The sequence below is a fragment of the Branchiostoma belcheri genome, unplaced genomic scaffold (genome assembly GCF_001625305.1).
Source record: "Branchiostoma belcheri isolate BF01 breed outbred unplaced genomic scaffold, Haploidv18h27 scaffold167, whole genome shotgun sequence".
Classification (NCBI taxonomy): Eukaryota; Metazoa; Chordata; class Leptocardii; order Amphioxiformes; family Branchiostomatidae; genus Branchiostoma; species Branchiostoma belcheri.
The window spans coordinates 194,751-218,037 of NW_017803124.1; the positions used below are offsets into that span (position 1 = coordinate 194,751).

A 23,287-nucleotide genomic window follows, 5' to 3' on the forward strand; every position below is an offset into this window, starting at 1 on the left:
GTTTGGAATAGCAGTGGGGGGGTGGAACTTCATGCAGATACGGGGTGGTTTTGATAAGTGGTTCCAGATGCTTTTGCCCATGCTTAAGAGATGCCAAGTTTTTTGGAAGATGTTCGCAGCCAAAACGCATTCTTCCGTACGTCGCATTTTTGTGTAATTTCGCATGTGGTGTGGCATTATGCCCGGGATGATGCACGTCTTTTTATTTTTACCGTAGCTGTTTTGATATTGAAGTAAATGCATATTTTAGAAACATCCCTACTTTTACAATCCTGTGGAATAGGCCGTAGGTTTAGGCAATTGTCTGTAGCAGAGGTACTGTAAGCAGATATCCTGGTTATCTGGCCGGCGGTAGTAACACTCGCGGTGCTTACCGCAACTGTTGCTGGATTTTGCCCTGTTCCAGGCGCGCTTAATTAGGTACAGGCACGGTAAGACGGTGGGACTGTGTTTGTTACTAGACACGACCATGATAGTCCGATCTTTATGTGAATGCAATGATTGTGTGTGTGTAATTAAAATGAACTTCGAACTTGAAGCACAGTATCTTTACACGCCCTGGGAGCAGTAATGGATTTAGCTCTTTTTATGTTTTATGCTTGTGACGCGCCCTCATTGTATTAACCGTTGCCTAATTATAATGTCTGCACAGTAGGTCTGGCGTTGACGCTTGGGATTTTGTTGAAATATATAAAACTTCACGGAGGATTGTCACCTATGGCTTCTTGTTTGGATGTTGTTAACGCTCGTGAACCCACCTGTAGTGGTAAACTATAAGTGAGGCCACAGCAAGTAATTTTTATGGATGACATCAGCGCGCATTGATTTTCGCCTGATTTTGAAAAAAAACAAGAAATTTTATTGCCTTTTGACAGTGGTCAACATGCTGATAATGGGCAAAATGGCATGCCTTGCCATGCTCGAACGTGTATGGCAGATAAACATGAAGAGAGGAGACAGAACAAGGCTCTGATTTATTTGTTTTGACTTTTACTTTGATGCAGTGATGTATTTCATTCCTTTCATACGTTCCCACTGAATCAAAACCATTTGTACAATGAAAAACATTCTTTTTTCACAGTTGTTTCAGCGTAAAGCGTTGTCGGAACGGGACACCCCCCCCCCTTTTGCAGGCCCTCTCGAGTGGGGTCGCGTTGCGTGGCGGCAGAGTGCTCGGCTCGGAACCAAGAGGTCCCAGGTTCGAGCCCTGACATGCCACCGATCTTGTGCCCTTGGGAAAGACACTTTACACGACTTTCCTCACTTCGCTCAGTTAAAAATGAGTATTGTATTGTCCCCTGTGTTGGTGGCGGCATTAATATAAGTTGAAAAACAACTTGAGCCGCCCGGATCTTGAGGTACCTCCGACTTACATATTACTACTTACCTACGTCCGAAATTTCATTCATAGATTCTTTAGTTTTCGTGCCACCTCCAAACCTACATCCAAAACTAGAAAAGTAACACTTGCAAAGTAAATGCATAATGTTTACCTTCGCATATGGTCTTCTCTGTTAATACTTACTCAAACTCATTCATATGAATAGTGGCAGAAGTCTAAATCCCTCCTGCTATAAAAACTGTAACTTGATGTAACCCAACACTAGTTGCCATGGTGATAGACGTCTAATTCGGGTCATTGATATTATTTGTTCGGGGAACTATATGTTTTCCTTTGGTAAACTTAACCAACTGCACCAAGAACATACTTTACCTTCTAGGCTAGATTGAACTGTTATGATCTGTTCAAGAGCAGCCTTTCCTGTAAGGACTCCAATAACGCTGTTTTTTAATTGTGCTGATCTCCAACCACGTTGTATATGTAGTATTGTTAATGACGTTGATAATATTGAACTTTGTATATACATGTATAAATATATATACTTTTTATTGATTTTACGGTACTTGATGATTGTCAACTTCGGCGCAATTCAGCTATTGCTGCAAGGCCGATTTGTTATTTGTTTATCAATAAACCATTTACTACTACTACTAGGCATTTAGTGCGTACCGTTTTAAGCAATCGCACCGACGCCACCGCCTGGTTCAGCGGTGTAGTAGTAGCCCGAAGTACCGTAGAAGATGGTGTCCCCCACGGGAGGTTGGTACACTCCGACGATGCTGCACGGCTCGGTGTAACACGTTTGGTTCAGCCCCAACAGCTGTCTAACCAACGCTCGGCACTGTTGGTAAGGATTTCCCGTACTTAAAATAGAAAATCGTCAGAACAGATTCCAATTCATCTGGACATCATAATTATAACAATTGAGATAAGCTGTAAGTTGCAAAATTAAAGAAAAGGTATCATATAGTATACAGCATCAAATTGCGTTCATCATTAAATGCACATTAAATACACAGAAATTCTGACAGAACTTACCCTTGATTTTTGCCACTTTATTGCCCCAAGGTCAACAGACGTTTCGTAACCCTGTAGGTCACAGGGATTGTCGATATCGGCTACAAAAGAAAGAAAAGTTTTAGTTTAAAAAAGACAACGCGTGCGGTTATAGAGATTACTGAAAAATTTCAAACGATATCAAAGCATGTCATTTCATATTGTAAGAAACAATTGCTTATCAAAAACATTTGCAACATACGAACAGGTATTTCAACATCCATTGGCTCCTCTTGTGAGGCGTCGCCAAAAAGGTTTGTTGAGGCCCAAATTTAGTCTTGGCCTTTGTCTTCCTAAGACGTACCTACATACCAAATATCATCATAATTTATAAAGGCCTTCTTAAGTTATGCTGACTCAAATATGCGAAAACAGGTAGACAGGCCAAAAACAATACCTCCATTTTTCATGAAGTAAGAGTAGAGCTAACACCCCCTACCCATTATAGTAGTATAGCCCATCATGCATATTCAGAAGCAAGCTACCGAGTGACGCTAAGATCTGAGATTCCACCCCTTTGCCATCTGGACTGCATTGAGCATACATACGCTTTGTACCTAAACCATACGTAGAATAAAACCATGAAAATGCAATCAATCTGTGGTATCCTGACTGCACAATACATCAGAAGTAACAACAGTTTCCCACTGTACCGTTCTTGTCTGATGCCTGGTTGTACAGATGTCGGTGCACCTGCAGTCAGAACTGATTCAGGCCGAACTTCAGGAAGCTGTTGGTGTAGAGGTCGTACCGCCTCCCCGCGATGTACAGCGGGAAGAGATTGGCGAAGATCTGTCCTTCCGGGAGGAAGGTGATCTGAGTGGACGCCCCTCCCATGTCCAGGGCACCGTACGTCGTCGTGTCCCTGTAACCAATCAGGGTATTGGCACTCACGTGACTGTGGCATAGGTACTGTCCGCCATGATGGACGGTTAATGCCAGCAAAAATTAAATTCGTACTAAATTTACTGGGCTATAAGTTTATGTCTTTCTTGTTACAGTCAAATATGCTCTCAGCAGCTGCCAGCCAATCAGGATGTTGGGACTCACGTGACCGTGAGGAATGTACTTTCCGCCATGATGGACGGTTAAAGCCAGCAAAAATCAAAGTCGTACTAATTTCACTACACTCCAAGTTCTCTTGTTCCTTTTTCACTTCTAACCTTTCAGAGTAGATGAATTGAAGACTGTAGTGGTTGATTGGCCAACTGCTTCTCTCACTCTACTCCTATCATTATAATGAATTGTGAGTTGTTTTATTGCAAAGTCATCTTCGAGGGCTAATTGCAATATAAAAACAGGCCATTAATACACAAAGAACTACTGGGCCATGGGTTTGACTCTTTTTTTAAGACAAAGGAAGACAAAAGATCCCACTTTTTCTGTAATTTGTGGGTCAGTAATTATATATTGGTCAGTGTCCAAAACGTAACGCATCAAAGCAGTCCGCATTCCTAATCTTACCTGTTTGAGTCGAAGACGCCCCTCAGGAAATTGACTGAGATCCAACCGAAAACTCCTTCCTCCTCCCCTGAGATGACCTTGGCCCAGCCCCGCTTGAACTTGAATGGGTTGAGGGTTGAGTCCAAGAAGAGGTCGTCGATTTGGTCAAAGATGGTGTCCATACCACATCAGCTGGCTTCAGCAACCGCATACCTGTTTCAACAAGAAATTAAAGATTTAAAACCTCCGCGGAAAAATAAAGATTTTGGGTTTATGAATATTACCTTTGACAAGATTATGTTTTCGGCTATGCAATGTTGGAGTGGCTGTGGTGTGAGTCTATACGTAGGTCAATAGCAAAATCGAGAAGCTGTGGATGGATCTTCATGATGTTTAGTAGGTGAGTAGCGGGTATGAAAATGAAGGTCAAGTTCGAAAATGGTTCACCTGTCGTTTCTCTACGAAGCTGCAGTGGGCTGTGTATGTATCTTTCTATTTCGTTTGGTCATATACATTTCTATTATATAAAGAATTCAGTACGTTTATTCACACATTAAATTTCATGAAGTTGAAATGTCTTCCATGATAAAAATGACGTAACCTACCTGCAGTGGCTTTTAAGTAAACCGGCGTGCTGCTCTGCAGTTCCTTTGGCACCACCGCGGCGGCGCTGTATAGCAGTAAGATGAGTGAAGGTTTCACCAACACCGGGTTGGACACAAACGAGCTGATACCTGGCCGCACCTGCAGTTCCATAGAAAGTCGCAATAAGGCACTATTTTACCGTTTTACAACAATAAACTCTGTCATTCACCTGAAGACAAAACGGAGTGAATTACGTTGTTGGTGTACTAAAAAGTTAACAAAAACACACCTGTAATTCCGACAAAGGTTGCAAGGGGGCAAAAGTAATAGAGTGTACTAGTACTACTTATCCCCGGGCCCCGTTCCCATAACATGAGCTACTAAAATTGGAACTTCCTCTGTAGTTCCGTAGAAAGCCGCAATGAGGCATTATTTTACTATTTGACAACAAGCACAAAAATAGACCCTGCCATGCATTACGTTATGCAAATCTTCTGATTACTTTAGAAGTATACAACATTTTAATGAATGAATGAAGACCTTTATTGTACGCAAATACCCACTGGGTTTAGTACAGGTCACAGGAAAGGCGTCACAGTTTGCAATGAATATATACAATGTACAAGCTAGTGCTAATTCTATGTACTATGGACATATAGTCTAATAATTACGATAATTTGGCTTCTTCTCGCTTAAACTATTTACCTTGCTGGTTCCTGACAGCTTGAGTTCTGTTAAATCTGCCGTCTTTGTCGGGAGTCGGCTCTGGTCCCATCTGTAGACGTGAAGTTTAGTCGAGGAACTGCCCGCATCGAAGATGACTCCATATCGATAGTTACGAGAGTCACGCCTGACTCTTGCCGAAGACACGACGACAACGCCACCGAGAAAAGCCGAAAGGACGAAGCAGAGACGAAGCTCGGGCAACATGGTTTTCTTTTCCAGATAGAAAAACGCTGAAGAAACAAAAGTTGTATGCGTTTGTGATTAAAGCATCGGTCACAACCCGCCGTACGTGCTTTTTGTCCGTACGTTTTTTGGGAGGCTACGTCTGCTACGCTTTTTGTCTGAAAATGTGGGGAAGGAGTGGCGTCGACGCACGTCACACGCACGTCACTCACACGGTTGCGCAAGGTGAAAGAGTGTGGTCTGCACGCCACGTCTGGCCGTGAGCGGTTGCGTGCATCGTACGTTGCGCAAGTAGCAAGTGAGTTGTACGTGCTCACAACGTACGATCTCTGTGCGTGTGCGATTGCAACTTTACCGTAACTAAGGAGGTCATACTCACACGTGCTTCCTCCGTTCGGTACATACGGGGCACGCGCGTCGCTCGTACTCGCACGCACGGGTGGTGAATCCGCAGACCGCACGTAGAAAAAGTTTCAAATACACTAAAAGTTCTACGGCGTGTCTGCGTGCTCCCAAATCCGTAGGATTCCGTATGGAGGCGGCACTCACCACGCACGGGTGTCCTACGTTTGCCCACGTTTTTTTGCACGTAGACAGCACGCAGAAGCACGTACGGCGGGTTGTGACCGTGGATTTGCTTAGCTACATTCCAGTGAATCATACACAAATTCCCCACGTCCTCTAGTTGGCTTTCTCCAAAAAGTGGAAGCCTACATGGCAGAGAACTATGATCAAATTTAAAGGACAACTTCACGAAGTTTAGGTGCAGGACGTCTGGGTTTAAGAACAGCGTTTTACCTTTAATTGTCGAGTTGTTAAACCGGTCTTGGGTGAATTTTAATGTGTCTAACGCCACAATTCTGCAATGGTATATGAACATAAAACTTTGCCTGTTCTTGACTGTATGTAGCTTTATACACATATATCTTCTGTATTTCTGTACCTTTATATACACGGTATATTAAGTGATCACATAGGAAAGAAAGCAAGAAAAACTTTCGTTCTCTTGTAAGGACTGTCCTTAGAAAACTGAACCGTTTTTGTACTGCCGAGAAGCACAAATGATCGTTTCTTAGAAGGCAGTTCTCGATAGCACAAAAGCTGCTTAATATCTCTTCGGCAATAGCGAAATGCAAAACAATCTAAATAATAACTAGAAAGGCCGACATTTGCTTGGGAGCAAATACAGCATATTTCAGTCCATCTCCCTCCCACACAAAAGTGGACGGTACATGTACTTACCCCAGTGCAAAACTGGAAGATTCTCAAATAAATGAATTATATTATAGCTATGTGATTGATAACAAAGATGCAAGAACAAGCACTTATAATAATGATGAAATGTAATAATAATGTACCACATATGAGAAGTCAGACAAATCTTCGTGATACTAGTAGTCTGAACTTTCTATGCAACAATTTCTTTTGCTATGTATTTAGGCGACTAGCATCTGTATAGCCGGCACAGGTACATGTATATCGACGTAACACAACATCTTCGCAGGCACGCGAACAACATCAACTGGTTACTGGTATATTGCACAGAACGACCTAATCTTTATACCACCTAATCTTTACATAATACACAAGCGTTGTCTCGAGCTATCTAGTGTAGACTACCCAACGTACTATACTTTGTTGAAAGGTAGATTGGTGGCCAAATAACTAGGGTTTGCACAGCATAAATATATGACACGGCTTTTATTATACCATGGAGGTAGAAAATCACTTCATGATGATACACATACATACGAGCTGGATAACGCAACAACGATAATAAAAACGAAGCACATACCTTTGCTATATTTGTACGTGAACACCGGTCAATTCACCTTCACTGTACCGTGCCTGACTTGATCATGTAAGTACCTGATTAACTCGTGACGTCATGCTTGCTCTATCCAATCAGACACCACGACATATATTATGCTAATCGGCCATCCACCCGTATTTCCTGAAGAATGTACTAGCAATCTAATCCAATTTCTACCTGTTATTGGTCTGTTTAGGACCTACCGATACCATGTCGACAAACTTCCCCAGAAACGTACACCAATTTCCAATCACCCTGGGCGGCCAACCTGTGCCATCGGTCGGATCGGCGAAGGGACTTGGTTTCATCCTGGATAGAAGCCTTTCATTCAGCGAGCAAGTCATCGCCATGACAAGCAAGGCATCGCGGAGACTGCACTACCTGCGTCTGCTCACAAAGCAAGGCACTAGTGTCACGGATCTAGTGCAAATCTACCTGGCACTAGTAAGACCTGTCCTCGAATATTGTCATGTGCTGTTGGTAGGGTGCGGCAAGGAGCAAGAAATGCATCATTTCCCTGGGAGGACGTCGGAGCGTACCCGATCTGCCCACACTGAAGACGAGGAGGGAGGAGGCAGCAGTGCACCTGTTTGAGCGAATGCTGCGAGATGACCACCCCCTGAACGACTTGGTTCCGCCCACTAGGTCTGCAGCAACTGGACTGTCTCTGAGAAACGCTGAGAGGATCATTCTGCCTCCAGCTCGTACAAAGAGACTGCGCAGTTCCTTCTTGCACTGACCACTGTGCTATCCGGTTGTACAACAACAGACCAACACTTGATACACAGTAATTACTTTGTATATATGTAATGCTAAGTGTGTTCGCTTTGCTTTTATGGATCGATTTAGGTTGTAATTGAGATGCTGTTTTTTTTAAAAGATATTCTGCGTGTAACGTTACTTGTAATGTAAAATTTTGTAATGTGTACATTGATTCATGAATTATGTAACGAGGACGTAATTCGGGCAATTTTTGCCCGCGAGCTCCTTTGGACTTTTAATAAATTTGCGTTTTTAATTGATTCGATGCATATATGCTGTAAGTCTATCAACAACCAAGCTTTATTTCGCTACACACAATCCTACCGGCGCGGATGGAAAGAGACGTGTTTAAGATGTTTACTTCAATCGCCAAGAAGGCTATGTTTTTAATAGCGTTTGTTTGTATGTGTGTGTGGTTTAGCACGATAACTCGAGAAGCTGTATGGATGGATTGTAATGAGAAATTGGTAGGTGGCTGTGTCTTGATGGACCTCCAAATGATTAGATTTAAATTCACGAGTTGCGCATTCCCAGGATCCTTTGCGCACAGGGTGGGGAAAGGTCGCGGTAAACCACGTGACTCATCCTCGGCTCTGGTCGGAAGAAGGTGCCCTAAGCTATCTGGCCGATAGTAGGCTGGGAGCATTCAATTTCAAAAGTCTGTCATTTTGTCACATTTTCACGTAGTATGTTGAATCAACCCTATCCTTTCCCATACAGATAGTCATGGAGCAAAAATTCGATGCCGCTTTGCCGTACGAACGCCATGAAAAACTACGTGCCTCCCGCCGCCGGCAGTGGTGTCAGCCATTTTTGAAATTTCCGAGCGCTCGCGAAAACTTCCGACTTCTTCCGACCAGAGCCGAGGATGAGTCACGTGGTTTACCGCGACATTTCCCCACCCTTTGCGCAAAGGATCCTGGGAATGTGCAACTCGTGAATGGGCTCCCTGGTGGTTTGTTCGGGTACTGCAGTCGAACTTCCGATTTTTATATTTTGTGACCTGAACATGCTAGGGTCATGAATTTTAGGTCGTAGATAGTTCTTATGCTCGTTTGGCCCCATAGGAGCTTGTTTTTTTTAAGTTTACTTGGCACAAAAATGGAAATCAGGAAGATGACAGTATACTGCCCAAACATCAATTGCTCCAATTCAATTCTTTCATTAACATACAAGACATAACAGACAAACATGGCATACAATGTTGCATGAATGGCGTCGATATTTACATACATAGTGTTACAATATCATGATATTTACAAAAACTATAAAACAGTGCAGTGTACAACCCAGATATCTACAAGCTCCATTATATTGTGCCAGACTCTATCTGTGCAGTTTGGTTATAGAGTCTGATTGACTGGTGAAGGAAAGAGTTCTGTAGTCGTTTCGATCTGGCGGGGGGGGCGTGTTTTCGTTCTTGAGTGAACGACCGGTAGCTGTAGATCTGGAGAGAGGGACAAGGTCATGTAGGGGGTGATCTTCTCGTAGCATCTGTGTGAAGAGTTTGACGGCAGCATCCTCACGCCTTGACTTGAGGGGTAGGTAGTTCAGGCACATCACGCCTGCCCCCTCGGCTGATGATGCCGCAAAGTCCGGTTGTCATGGGTACTAGGGCAGGAGACTTGCAATAAACTGACAGCTGCAGTACCGTAACAAGCCGCTAGGGGGTCCAAAATCTAATCGTTTTGAGGTCTCATCAAGACCTACCCACCTACCAAGTATCAAGACAATCCATTTAAGCCTTCTCAAGTTATCGTGTCCCGTGAAGGAAGGAAGGAACTTTTGAAGGCCACATACACGAACGCCTCTGAAAACATAACCTTCTTGGCGAAGGTAATAACGTTAATTAGGTCGATCCGTGTAGGAAAGAAATCTGATACGTCAACTGCCCGTCCTGTGCTTGTTCGACTTAAGTAATATAACCAACCTAAAGTTAGCCTTCCATTCGGCCTTCGATTCGCCAGCCTTCGATTAAGCCTTCGATTCGAAACTTTTTTAATAAACTGCCTTGAAGTTCCAGAAAAGCTGCTAGGTGCCCCAAACTAGTGTCACTTCTTTCCTAGCTCAAGAGCTATGTAGGGGATCCAAAATCTAATCATTTCTTGTTCTTATGAAGAACTACCTACCTACCAAGTTTAATCCCAATCCATTCACTGATTCTCGAGTTATCATGCTAAATAAACCACACACACACACGCACAAACGCTACTGAAAACAAAAACCTTCTTGCCGAAGTTAATGATTGAAACCTGTCGACCTTGACCTAGGCAGCTATGCCCCTCGCGCCATCTTGGGTCTCGCAACGCAGTTCTGATATACCAGAGAAGAGTTCAAGATGGCAGAGAAGACGGCAAGTTTCTTGGACGATGATGACTTCACACATGTCGTCAAGGGCATCAGATATCCACCTGACGTCACCAAGGACAATCTGGAGGCCATGGCGAACTTTGGCCTCCGAGATGACGACATAGTCATAGTGGCGTTCCCTAAAGCAGGTGTGTGATTCATGCCCGCGTACACACACACACACTCAGAGAGAGAGAGAGATACACACACACACACACACAAACACACTACTCACACACACAGACACACACACACTCTCTCTCTCTCTCTCTCTCTCTCTCTCTCTCACACACACACACACACACACACACACACACACACACACACACACACACACACACACACACACAACATTCCCACACAACATTTAAAAAGTACAGACGAAATATCACCCATAACGACACGTTCTGTAGTGTTAGACACGATATACGGTTCTGCAGTTAGCTTACATCAAGCTTGATAAAATATACTTGGTTCTGCCGATGTTTTCTATTCGCTGTGATAACCCCGTTATACGGCGATCGAGCCAGGTTGTTTGAATACAGCGCTTGACAAATAAATAAACAGCGAACCTACCCTGATGCCCATTTACCTTTATATTGATTAAACAGATGACCTGTATTGTACAGCCATGCCCTATCGGGCTAAGTACAGGTAAACAGATGCAAAGGTATATACATGTTTGTAATACAAACAGATTATTAACTACCGATTCAATCGATAGAGTCGACAGTAGCTCAACTGACTATAGAAACATCGTTACGGTGGTTAGAATCCTGTATACGGCGTATAGAACTATTGCAGAGGTATCGCCAAGTACGGTAAGAGCCTCATGACACTACATATTAGTTTAAACAGAGTTATATTTTCATCAAACATTCAGTAGCCTCCACCAGGCCTTCCTTTGTGTCTAGTAGCCGAGCAAAACTAGGGAGAGTAATTGGCGAGGTGCGTGAGTTGTAGTAACGATAGCATTTCTCATTGGAAGTGAATTCAAAGGTAGAAAAACTCCCGTTTCAAGTATACTCCCGTTTGGTTAAATTTTACAATTTTTGTCAGGCAGTGCTGAAACGTTTAAGATGGCTGAGGCGACTGCAAGTTTCATGGACGATGATGACTACACCCATGCCGTCAAGGGCATCAGATATGCACCTAACGTAAAAAATAACAATCTGGAGGCCATGACAAACGTTGAACTGTGGGATGACGACATAGTCATAGTGGCGTTTCCCAAAGCAGGTGTGTGTTTCATACACACACACGCGCGCGCGCCCGCGCGCGCACACACACACACACACACACACACACACACACACACACACACACACAAACATTTCTCAAATATACAGAGAGAGATTTGTATGTGTATGTGTATGTGTGTACGCGTGTTTGTGTGTGCATGTGTGTGTTTGCATTTACGTGTTTGTGCCCCTGCTGAATATAGCGACCAGAGGAGCAAGAATAAGATACACATCAGACTATGTATCATTCCATGATTTACAGGAACTAACTGGGTGCTTGAGATCGTGAACAAGATCCTGTCGGCCTGCGGAAGGACCGACGTCTCTTCTGACGACATGGTGGGAAAACTGGAGTTCAGCTACCCTCACGAGCCACGCCCTCGTCACGTGATGTTACAGACCTGTGCCTCTCCCCGCGTCATCCTGACCCACCTCACCCCACACACCGCCCCGCCCGGCATCTCACAGCCGAAGGATAACGTGAGGGTTCAGATGGAATTTCATCTGTTACAGTTGATGACATAATGACGACTTTATTAAAAAAACGTTATAGCCATACGTCACCAACAGTCTCCGATCATTTCTAAGGCCATGTTGATTTGATTATATGGATGACATCCTCCGGGAGCGCCAAAACTGATGCGAGCGTGCGAATAAAAAAAAGTTTTGCAAAAAAAAAAAGTTCTTTTCATTATGAAATCTACGTGGTCACGAGGGTTGAGCAAATGGAACAGAATATGGTTTGGCGAATAATCTAGTCTTCAAGTTCATTTCTTTACAATTTCGTCTTTTTTCGTTTGATTTTGGCATTCTACGACATTGGTATAGTTTTTATCAATTTTTTTTGTAACTTATGGTATGTTTTTGCTCATTTTGCAACTGTTTTGTACGATTTACAGTATGGTTGAAAACTTTTTTTTTTGGAAACGGCCGAAAATTCATGCGCGCGTGGATGTCATCCATATAATCAAATCAACATGGCCTAATCTTATCTCCAAACAGATCTTTGTGTGGCTGCAGTACACTGTCAAATCGGCAGGACAGTACTTAACAATGGCGTCCGATGGTTACAGGCTGCAAATATAGACTAACCCTTACCCCAGAAAATCTGCTTGGGGATAAGTAGAGAAGATGTAAAGTGCTCTGGTCCATCTGAAGTTGAAATGGCCCGAACTGTACCTGTAATGTCAGCAACGGGTTGAACCTGGTGTTAATTGGTAACAGCCCCCGTCTCGGTCAAATTGATGTATATACCGTTGTGTTTGCATGTGACACCACATTCTGTTTGATTGAACCAAAAGAGTGTTTGAAACCTACAGATGTTAATAGTTACGTATATGTCATAATTACGTAACTAAGGTCAGGCACTGGTGGCTTACTGCAGAGAATATACATATCTACTTTTCAACTTCCAAAATGGCGGACATCCAGAATGGGCGACAATCCCAAATTGTGGCGGCACAACACAGTATTAGCCCTATGGGGATTTCTATAGTTAAGGACCCCAAAGTGACTCACTTCGACTCACTGAAAATCATAGTAGGGTGCACAAGCAAGGTTCAGAATTTTGATATGTTTAATTTCAGGGTATAGTGTACAAAATATGTGAAAATGAGCTTAGATTTGCCGGCTAGTTCTCTTCTCATGCCCTCTTTTATTAGCGCCACTGCGGAGGTCATGGAACTGCAGCCGACGCACAGTACTAGGCGGGACAAGTATCCAAGCGCAAATCTACGCCGACTGAACACGCACCATAATTCAACTTTTACAGTCTCAAAACTGACGTATTCGTCTAACATTTACCACAGGTTCTATCTCGATGCCATGCACAGAACAATCTCTGCACCCTTCTCTAGCATTGTGCAGCACTACTTTGTGCCCGGACTACTTTTGACCATAAATACTGTGTTGTGCGGCCTTAAACGAACTTGACCTTGATTTTTTTTCGTTTATACGATAAAACTAGTCAAGATGTGAAACTTGGCCAAATTTTCATTCCACAAATCCAAACGGTTGCTGAGATTTCGGCAACTTTGAACTTCGGCACCTGTCGTAGGGCTAGGTCCCGTACAAGGCCCTAATGACGGGCCATTTAATGGTCTTCTTTTCAGGTCAAATTTACTATTCCAGTCGACTTTTTTTTGGCTAGCGGGTAACATTGTTGTATCCTCTCACTTTCTGAGTGATTTGTACTTAGTGTAAGCCGTTTTTACGGCAGAAAAAGGGGGGGGGTACGCGTTCTCGGGCCAGTGGGGAACTCCCATAGTAAAGCATAGGGGACGGTCCTAGTGGCCGTTGCCATGGCAACGGAGGTCTGACGGTGAAATAAACTGGCGTATTTTACTTGAACCGACGTCAGTACCAGATATACTAAGCAAATTTCACCGAATTTGGCACGGTTGATTCCCGTGGGGGGTTGTCACGTGGGTGGGAAACCGCCTATCAGTGGCTGCGTATGATGTACGTACAATATAGTTAGCAAGCGCATTTCGCTAATCTCTAAGCAGATCTTTCGGTGGATCTTACTCCCACCGAAAGATCTGCTTTGGGATTAACCTTTCGCTGATAATTTTATGCGTCCTCTCACAGGTGAAGGTGATCGTTGTTATGAGGAACCCTAAGGACACAGTGGTGTCCGACTTCCATTTCGAGCAGAAGCTCCGAGCTCGTTTTGAACGGAAACCGCTTCCTTCATGGGACGAGTTCTTCCAGTTATTCCTGGCCGGCAAGCGTAAGTAGGAAGACATTTCTTCAGACAATATGGCGGAAAATGAGTAGATCACTTTGAGGTCAGCCTCACGCAAATGGCACATGCTCTAGAGCAACTACATGGACAATGGGACAGCAATGCATGTATTTTATTATGACGCATTGTTAAACTGTATCAAAGATGCATTGTAAACCCCTGGCCATCCTCCTGAAAAGGCAGGAGGGTGTACTTTTATACATTTTCAAGGTTAAATAAAGGTTGAAGAAATATAAACAGCTAAATGTAAACATCTATAGCTAATTGACTTGCAGAGTTTGTGGTTGAATTGTTGTACAATCATACAGTACATCTACACTATACGTTTCGAAGGTCACGAACGTTTCATAAAATGTTATAAGTAATCGTAAAATCGTATCCGGCTAAAACTGCCTACTTCTCATACTTATGACATTGTTCTAATTATCAGATACGTTCGGTTGCTACTTTGACCATGTCCTGGGCTGGTGGCAGAGGCGTGATGACCCCCACTTCTTGTTCCTAAAGTACGAAGACATGAAGAAGGTACGTAGATACTAGTAATTATACTAAGCGAAGAATGTAAGTCGATAATGTATTTCCACCTTGTCTCAAGATCTCTTCCCTACCCACGTGCTGTCAACCTACCCTATCCGGAACAGACAGATACACAGACCCACAGTCCGGCCACCCAAAACAATACTTCCGTACCTGTATGTAGATATGTAATGTTGTATGTCCTTCTGTTTGTCCCAGGACTTACCGAACGCCGTCAGGTCAGTGGCGACCTTCCTAAAGGTCAAACTGGATGACGCTTCCATCGAGGCTATCGCGCATGCGTGCACCTTCTCAAACATGAAAGCGGCCCTGGATAAGTCACGTTACGACGACAGGACATTCAACGCTCGCAAAGGTAACGTCAAGGTCACCGAGTTCTGGAGGGCACACTTTGAATTGAATTTGACATCTTATGATTACGTTTGGTAACAGGGCTAGGGGGAGTGGATGTTACTAGTAATTGGTGCACTATTGTCTATATACAAATGTACTTTGACTGTATTGTTATATATTAGACTCTTTTTCTTTCGCCCTAGCTTTTCTAAATGGCTTAGTTTTAATAATTGGTCTTAATCAATTTCGCCAATTGCTAAGAGTAACAAGCATGTATTAGGACTACTTGTGAGTCTTGAAATATGTACACAAACTTAAACTGAGTATTCAAATTATGAAAACAGTATTTAACATTAGTCAATTTAACATTTCATTCAAAGGTAATAAGTGGCTAACACAAGCATGCATGAACATCATAATATATGTTTAAATCAATATTTCAATATTTGTGTCGATTCTAGGTCTTGTCGGCGACTGGAAGACGATGTTTACCGACGAACAAAGCAAGTTGCTCGACTTAATATGCAAGACAAAACTGGAGGGAACCGGACTTAGTTTTGACTTTGAATAGGTCCATTTCTCACTTAAGAGTACTTGTAGATTATTTGACAGTCGCGTTACGGTGTATATTGACGCTAATCGAACACAGTTACATGTAGTTTTGAAGTGACGAAAAGTCGTGCTATGGGACAGCTATAATTATTATATATTTATGCCAAGCATCACCGAAGCTACCTATGTACCAAAAACATGACAATCTGCCAGCTTGTTCTTGAATTATCCTCTCTCCAAATTTTTAAAATAAACTGCCATGAACTTCCATAACAAACTGTTAGGAGCCCCAAACTAATGTCACTTCTTTCCTAGCTCAAGTCAAGAGCTATCTAGGGGGCCCAAAATCTAATCATTTCTTGGTCTCATGAAGAACTACCCACCTACCAAGTTTCATCCCAATCCATTTACTGATTCTCGAGTGATCTTGCTAAACCACACACACACGTACAAACGCTACTGAAAGCAAAACCTTCTTGGCGAAGGTAATGATTGAAACATGTCGACCTTTGACCTAGGCAGCTATGCCCCCTCGCGCCATCTTGGGTCTCGCAACGCAGTTCCAATCTTCGAAAGAGTTCAAGATGGCAGAGACGACTGCAACTTTCATGGACGATGATGACTTCACACATGTCGTCAAGGGCATCAGATATCCACCTTATGTCACCAAGGACAATCTGGAAGCTATGGCGAACTTTCGCCTCCGAGCTGACGACATAGTCATAGTGGCTTTTCCAAAAGCTGGTGTGTGATTCATGCACACACAACCACACAAACTCTCTCTCTCTCTCTCTCTCTCTCTCTCTCTCTCTCTCTCTCTCTCTCTCTCTCTCTCTCTCTCTCTCTCTCTCTCTCTCTCTCTTTGTCTAACTCTTTCCCTCTCTCATCTCTCTGTCTCTCTCTCTCTCCCTCACACACACACACACACACACACACACATTTGCAAAGATACAGTGAGAGACTTGTGTGTGTATATGTGTACGTGTGTTTGTGTTTACGTGCGTGTGCTCCTGCTGAACATAGCGACCATTGGAGCTATAATAGTCATAATCCATGACCCACAGGAACCAACTGGATGCTTGAGATCGTGAACAAGATCCTGTCGGCCTGCGGAAGGACCGACGCCTCGTCTGACGACATGGTGGGAAAACTGGAGTTCAGCTACCCTCACGAGCCACGCCCTCGTCACGTGATGTTACAGACCTGTGCCTCTCCCCGCGTCATCCTGACCCACCTCACCCCGCACACCGCCCCGCCCGGCATCTCACAGCCGAAGGATAACGTGAGGGTTTAACTGATGAAACTTCATTTTTAACAGTTGGTGACAGTATGAAGACTTAAAACGCTACAACCGTGCATAATAATCTCCATTCAGATCTTTGGGTGACTGCAATTGCAATACAGTGTCGCATCGGCAAGACAGTAAATTGGCGGCCAATGGTTACAGGTGGCTCTTGCCCCAGAGAATCTGCTTGGAGATTAGTAAGTCGTGAAATGCTCTGGTCCTTGCTAAGTTCAAATGGCCCAAAGCCGGGTCATGTGGAACTGTAACGTCAGCAAGAGGTTAACGGTGTTAATTGGTAACAGCCCCGTCTCGGACACAGTGATGTAGTATATACCGTTGTGTTCACATGCGACATCGCATTCTGTTTGGTTGAACCTAAAGAGTTTTTTCAAACCTACAGCTGCAGATTTCCACATGTATATCATAATACGTGACTGAAGTGGTCACTGGTACATTTTCTGTACTGTAGAGTGTGGACATCTTTACTTTGCAACTTAATGAATGACGGACAACCCACGCCATAGTAACGTGGGTGCAAAACCACTGGCTGCGTATGATGTACATACAGTATAGTCCGCGAGCGCTTTTAGCTGGTAATTCTATGCCTATGCCTCTCCTCATACAGGTTAAGGTGCTCGTTGTTATGAGGAACCCCAAGGACACAGCGGTGTCCTACTTCCATTTCGAGCAAAAGCGCCGGGCTTATTTTGAACGGAAACCGATTCCTTCATGGGACGAGTTCTTCCAGTTATTCCTGGCTGGCAAGCGTAAGTAGGAAGACATTTTTTTTCCAGACAATATATATGGCGGACGATTCAAAATGGCGGACAGTGAATAAATCACTTTAAGATCAGCCTCGAGGAAATGGCACATGATTTAGAGAAACTACATGAACATTGGGACAACAATGCATGTATTATCATGACCCATCGTTGAACTGTAACAACGATGCATTGTAAGACCTTAGCCAGTTTCCCTTGAACTTTTGAAAAGGCCGGAGAGTGGACTTTTGTAAGTTTTCAAGGTTACATAAAGTTTGAAAAAATATAAACAGCTAAATGTATGCATATAGTTGACTTGCAGAGTTTGTGGTTGAATTGTTGTACAATCATATAGTACATCTACACTATACGTTTTAAAGGTCATGAATGTTTCGAAAAATGTTTTAAGTAATTAGAAACGTACAATGTAGCTGGTCAAACTGCCTACTTCTCATACTTATGACATTGTTCTAATTCTCAGATACGTTCGGTTGCTACTTTGACCATGTCCTTGGCTGGTGGCAGAGGCGTGATGACCCCCACTTCTTGTTCTTAAAGTACGAAGACATGAAGAAGGTACGTAGATACTAGTAATTATACTAAGCGAAGAATGTAAGTCGATAATGTATTTCCACCTTGCCTCAAGATCTCTTCCCTACCCACGTGCTGTCAACCTACCCTATCCGGAACAGACAGATACACAGACCCACAGTCCAGCCACCCAAAACAATACTTCCGTACCTGTATGTAGATATGTAATGTTGAAAGTCCTTCTGTTTGTCCCAGGACTTACCGAACGCCGTCAGGTCAGTGGCGACCTTCCTAAAGGTCAAACTGGATGACGCTTCCATCGAGGCTATCGCGCATGCGTGCACCTTCTCAAACATGAAAGCGGCCCTGGATAAGTCACGTTACGACGACAGGACATTCAACGCTCGCAAAGGTAACGTCAAGGTCACCGAGTTGTGGAGAGCACACTTTGAATTGAATTTGACATCTTATATTACGTTTGGTAACAGGGCTAGGGGGAGTGGATGTTACTAGTAATTGGTGCACTATTGTCTATATACAAAATGTACTTTGACTGTATTGTTATATATTAGAGTCCTTTTTTCTTTCGCCCTAGCTTTTCTAAATGGCTTAGTTTTAATAATTGGTCTTACTCAATTTCGCCAATTGCTAAGAGTAACAAGTATGCATTAGGACTACTTGTGAGTCTTGAAATATGTACACAAACTTAAACTGTGTATTCAAATTATGAAAACAGTATTTAACTTAATTTAGTCAATTTAACATTTCATTCAAAGGTAATAAGTGGCTAACACAAGCATGCATGAACATCATAATATATGTTTAAATCAATATTTCAATATTTGTGTCGATTCTAGGTCTTGTCGGCGACTGGAAGACAATATTTACCGACGAACAAAGCAAGTCGCTCGACTTAAAATGCAAGACAAAACTGGAGGGAGCCGGACTAATTCTTGACTTTGAATAGGTCCATTCTCAGTTAAGAGTACTAGTAACGTTATATTATTTGACAGTCGCGTTACGGTGTATATTGACGCTAACCGAACACGGTTACACGTAGTTTTGAAGTGAGAAGAACTCGTGCTATGAGGCAAAAAAAGACACGGTGAGCGACAACAGTTAGCGACAAGTATTTTGATTTATTTCGATTTATTCTCGGAATTTCTGGTAATTTCTGATAATCCACGGTTGTCGTTCCTAAAGCCTCGGTCACAACTCGCCGTGCGTGCTTTTTGTCCGTACGTTTTTGTCGTGGCTACGTCTGCTACGTTTTTTCTGCAAACGTAGGGTGGCCGGCCGAGGAAGTACGTCACTCGCACGGTTGCGCAAGGTGTACGTACGTGGTCTGCACGACACGCCTGGCCGTCAGCGGTTGCGTGCATCGTACGTTGCGCAAGTGGTAAGTGAGTTGTACGTGCTTACAACGCACGATCTCTGTGCGATTGCCACGTTGCCGCGTACAGGCCGTACCTACACGTGCGGCGTACGCACGGTTTCCTTACTCACTCGCACGTTGTAAGTGCGTGCACCTCCTGTTAACTTCATCATCACTAGCCGCCCTGGTGTCTTCCGCGGCCCGTTTCTTTGGGTCTTGTCTGGTAGTCTTCTTCTGAGCCTTCCTGGGCATCTTGGAGACGAGTTGGCAGTCGCCGGTCAAGTCGTCTTTATATACTGTAGAAATCAGGTGCGTTGCACGTGCGTTGCACGTGCGGAGCACCTGGTATGGTGCACGTGTGTTCTGCGTGGTCATTGAGCAGGTCAACTGGGAAGTGAGGAGTAAGCACGGATGACGCAAGCACCGTGCGTGGCACGCACATGCTTCGTGCGCTGTCCGTACAGCAATTGCACGTGAAAATAGTGAAGTAAGACTCACGGAGTCCGTACGTTGCACGCTCATAGGCTGTACGGGGCACGCGCGTCGCACGTACTCGCACGCACGGGTGGTAAATCCGCAGACCGCACGTAGAAAAAGTATTACATGCACTTAAAGTTCTACGGCGTGTCTGCGTGCTCCCAAATCCGTAGGATTCCGTACGGAGGTGGTACTCACCACGCACGGATGCCGTGCGATTGCCCACGTTTTTGCACGTAGACAGCACGCAGAAGCACGTACGGCGAGTTGTGACCGTCGCTTAACGGACCGCCTTGTTCCCAAGTGATCATTCATTTACCTGAAAGAGGACAGCAAATAGGATTTAAAGATGAGGAATTCAAGTGTGCTTCTTGAAGAATTCGTCCGAATCGCCACATACATGACAGTATTGCGTTTGCTTAAACCCAGCGTAGTCAACATTAATTCTGCTTTTAAACTGCTTTAGGAATTTGGCAATGTACAATCTGTAATTCTGTCACCGCGAATGACTAATTGTCCTTGGCTTTGTGATATTCACTTGAATATAAAGAGAACAATATCTTGCACGTGCCAATATAATCTGTCATCTAGAGGTTAGGTTACAGATCAAAGACCCCGTACCTCTGGCTGAGGCTGAGGTGATCCTATATGCTGCAGAGGGGGCAGCACACCCCCGCGATGTGTACCGGGTTGGGACAGCCCGGGGGAGGGCACGAGATGAGCGAACAGGCAACCGCTCCTCCGGCAGAAATACCCGTACGGATAAAATGAATATTAATTAAGGGTTAATGTCCCGCCCCGAGGTGAATATGGTCATGCTTTATTCGGTGGTTATAGCCACTGACAAGGCTTTATCACACCATATTCACCGAGAAAGGGCGGGCCATTAACGCTATTATCATATAGCTTACACGATAGCCTATCCAAACTGATGCAGTGAAGAGTCACACAATGTACCCCTTGCACATGCTGAATAGAACATAGAATATTTGTTCCGTCTGAAGTCACCTGAGGTCACTGGAGGGTTCATGTTCTATGTCTTCTATCTGGGTCACAGGCAGGGAACAGGTGTTCTTATGGGAGTCATTGGTAACACAACTCAAGTTATTTTTGGATTTTTTAGAAGTAGAGCCGTGTTCTATTGGGTCACCTGAGGTCATATGCGGGTGATTATTCATTTTGTTTAATGTATGGATTGGGATGAATGAATACCCGATTTTGACTCTATTTGTGACATTACGGCGACATAAAGAATGTGGAATGGAGCCTTCTGATTGGTCAACGTCACCCGGCTATATGATAATGTTATATATCAACCGTGTGTTCTGAGAGATCAAAGATAATAGTAGTGCAGCCTAATATTTCTTATGAGTCTTATGAGATTCCCTATTTAGAATATATAACGTTATATATCAGTAAAAATGTTTGATTTGGTTAATGCAAGGAGGTTAAAAGAGAAAACCTCCTTGGTAATGTAAAGTTTTAGAAGAGGGCCTCCCCCTTTTCTATTTTGGGCTATGCCGATAAGGCCGTGCGGATTGATTTATCTCAAAGATGACCGTGACGGAGGTCATGCAAATAGTTCCTAAGACGCTTGCCCACCGAAAGCTGCAAAAAGATACAACGACTGAGTAGTACACTACTAAGATAATTTACTTCATACACATGCTGTCCTGTTGTATTGAATTTAATCTCCAAAATATGTGATATGATAAGACCATAATACTAGCCAAGTCTAGCGGATGTGCCTGCATTCTGAACCCGGCTGTGATCAGGCAGGTTTCGCGCCAAACTTCGAGGTCATTTCACGAAGCTGGATTGAAAGAAGCGAGAAGATCTTCCAAAACCGCTCCTCGGGGTAAGTTAAACCGTCTGCTAATCTTCCAGAACTTGACGTTAGGTGATCTTTATGTAGACTCGGAGTCTCCTGTTTATAGCTTTGACGTGTTGATCATGTGGTGCAAGATTTTTACGGAGTTTTGGGTTAACGTTATCAAAAATCTTGATGTTAATAATAATTTTAATCATCACTCTTCTGCGGAGTTAGCCAAAAGCTATCTGTACTGTTGACATTTGATGTTTCGTTAGCTTAAAGTGTTGCAGTCAGAACCTCTTTTGAAATGGTTCAAAAGGAAGGGGGAGGGCAAGGAAGAAAATTTTCCTTGGTCGCCGAAACCCCAAGGGAGCAAGGCACATGCTCTACTACTAATTAGAAACACCCCTTGCATGCCTAGGCTTGTTTTCTGTTTTCTTCCAAGCAAGGACATTAATGTTCTTGTTCCAAGTTTGTTTATAACAAAGTTACATGGAGTTAAAAAAGTATTTTCAAATACAGTATTTTTATTTTTACAGTATTTTCGGACACGAAGCCAAGCCAAGAGAGACAATTTTTAAATACTGTAATATTTTTAAAAGATACACTATTTTGAAACATACAACTTCTTTCTAGGACAAGTTAGAAGAAAGAGAACTGGCGGTCCTTTTAACTCCATGTTAATTAGAAACATCCCTTGCATGCCTAGGCTTGTTTTCTTCCAAGCAAGGACATTGATGTCCTTGTTCCTTGTTTATAATAATATTAATTGTTTATTGCAAATTCTTGCAAAAACTAGAAGAACGTGGCTATATACACACCGGGTGTGTATATAAAATCTATTTGTCTTTTATATACACACCCGGTGTGTATATAAAATCTATTTTCTTTTATATACACACCGGGTGTGTATATAAAATCTATTTGTCTTTCATATACACACCCAGTGTGTATATAAAATCTATTTGTCTTTTATATACACACCCGGTGTGTATATAAAAACTATTTGTCTTTTATATACATAACCGGAAAGTTGATAGGGCAGACATTCGAATGATCTGTCGCCGGTGGGTTATCCAGAGTCACCAAAGGGACCGGGGCGAACCCCGGGTTGGTCTTCAGGTCTGATAAATGCACGCCAGACGGCGAGGTCGGCGCTTCTTCCGCATGTATTAGCTCTAGAATTACCACAGTTATCCATGTAGGATGTGACGATCAAAGGAACCATAACTGATTTAATGAGCCATTCGCAGTTTCACTGAGACAGTTTAACTTGCACGTGCATGGCTTAATCTTTGAGACAAGCATATGACTACTGGCAGGATCAACCAGGTAGCAAGGACGCCAGGGGCGGGCGACCGGTCTCGCCGCCGCCGC

The 23,287-nt window shown here is 43.4% G+C and overlaps 3 protein-coding genes across 3 annotated transcripts in view; 2 read left to right on the plus strand and 1 right to left on the minus strand.

The window, feature by feature from the left end:
- Positions 1-3,082: 3,082 nt before the first annotated feature.
- On the minus strand, positions 3,083-7,214 carry LOC109466440 (ectonucleoside triphosphate diphosphohydrolase 1-like). The gene is given in 6 exon segments (XM_019764162.1): positions 3,083-3,263; positions 3,863-4,020; positions 4,023-4,054; positions 4,447-4,585; positions 5,132-5,382; positions 7,131-7,214. Coding segments are annotated over 5 exon segments (720 nt in total). The 5' UTR covers positions 5,357-5,382; positions 7,131-7,214; the 3' UTR covers positions 3,083-3,097.
- A 3,033-nt stretch (positions 7,215-10,247) lies between these two features.
- LOC109466444 (sulfotransferase 6B1-like) lies at positions 10,248-19,440 on the plus strand. Its single transcript, XM_019764167.1, has 11 exons — positions 10,248-10,408; positions 11,763-11,980; positions 14,090-14,231; positions 14,677-14,771; positions 14,982-15,138; positions 16,260-16,412; positions 16,733-16,950; positions 17,579-17,720; positions 18,196-18,290; positions 18,501-18,657; positions 19,103-19,440. The coding sequence occupies exons 1-11, from the start codon at positions 10,249-10,251 to the stop codon at positions 19,210-19,212; spliced, it is 1,647 nt and encodes a 548-aa protein (XP_019619726.1). The 5' UTR covers position 10,248; the 3' UTR covers positions 19,213-19,440.
- Positions 19,441-21,716: 2,276 nt separating this feature from the next.
- Positions 21,717-23,287, plus strand: part of LOC109466437 — a 19,851-nt gene continuing 18,280 nt past the window's right edge. Inside the window, exon 1 of the mRNA XM_019764160.1 lies at positions 21,717-21,955. The gene's annotated coding sequence lies outside the window, so the exon portion shown is untranslated. The remainder of the gene's footprint in view (positions 21,956-23,287) is intronic.

Bases quoted from the DNA above. Each gene is read 5' to 3' on its own strand.
- LOC109466444 (XM_019764167.1), top strand. From the start codon at position 10,249: ATGGCAGAGAAGACGGCAAGTTTCTTGGACGATGATGACTTCACACAT. The intron at 15,139-16,259 runs GTAACGTCAAGG...TCAAGATGGCAG, and splicing joins GACATTCAACGCTCGCAAAG to AGACGACTGCAACTTTCATG. The intron at 17,721-18,195 runs GTAAGTAGGAAG...TCTAATTCTCAG, and splicing joins GTTATTCCTGGCTGGCAAGC to ATACGTTCGGTTGCTACTTT.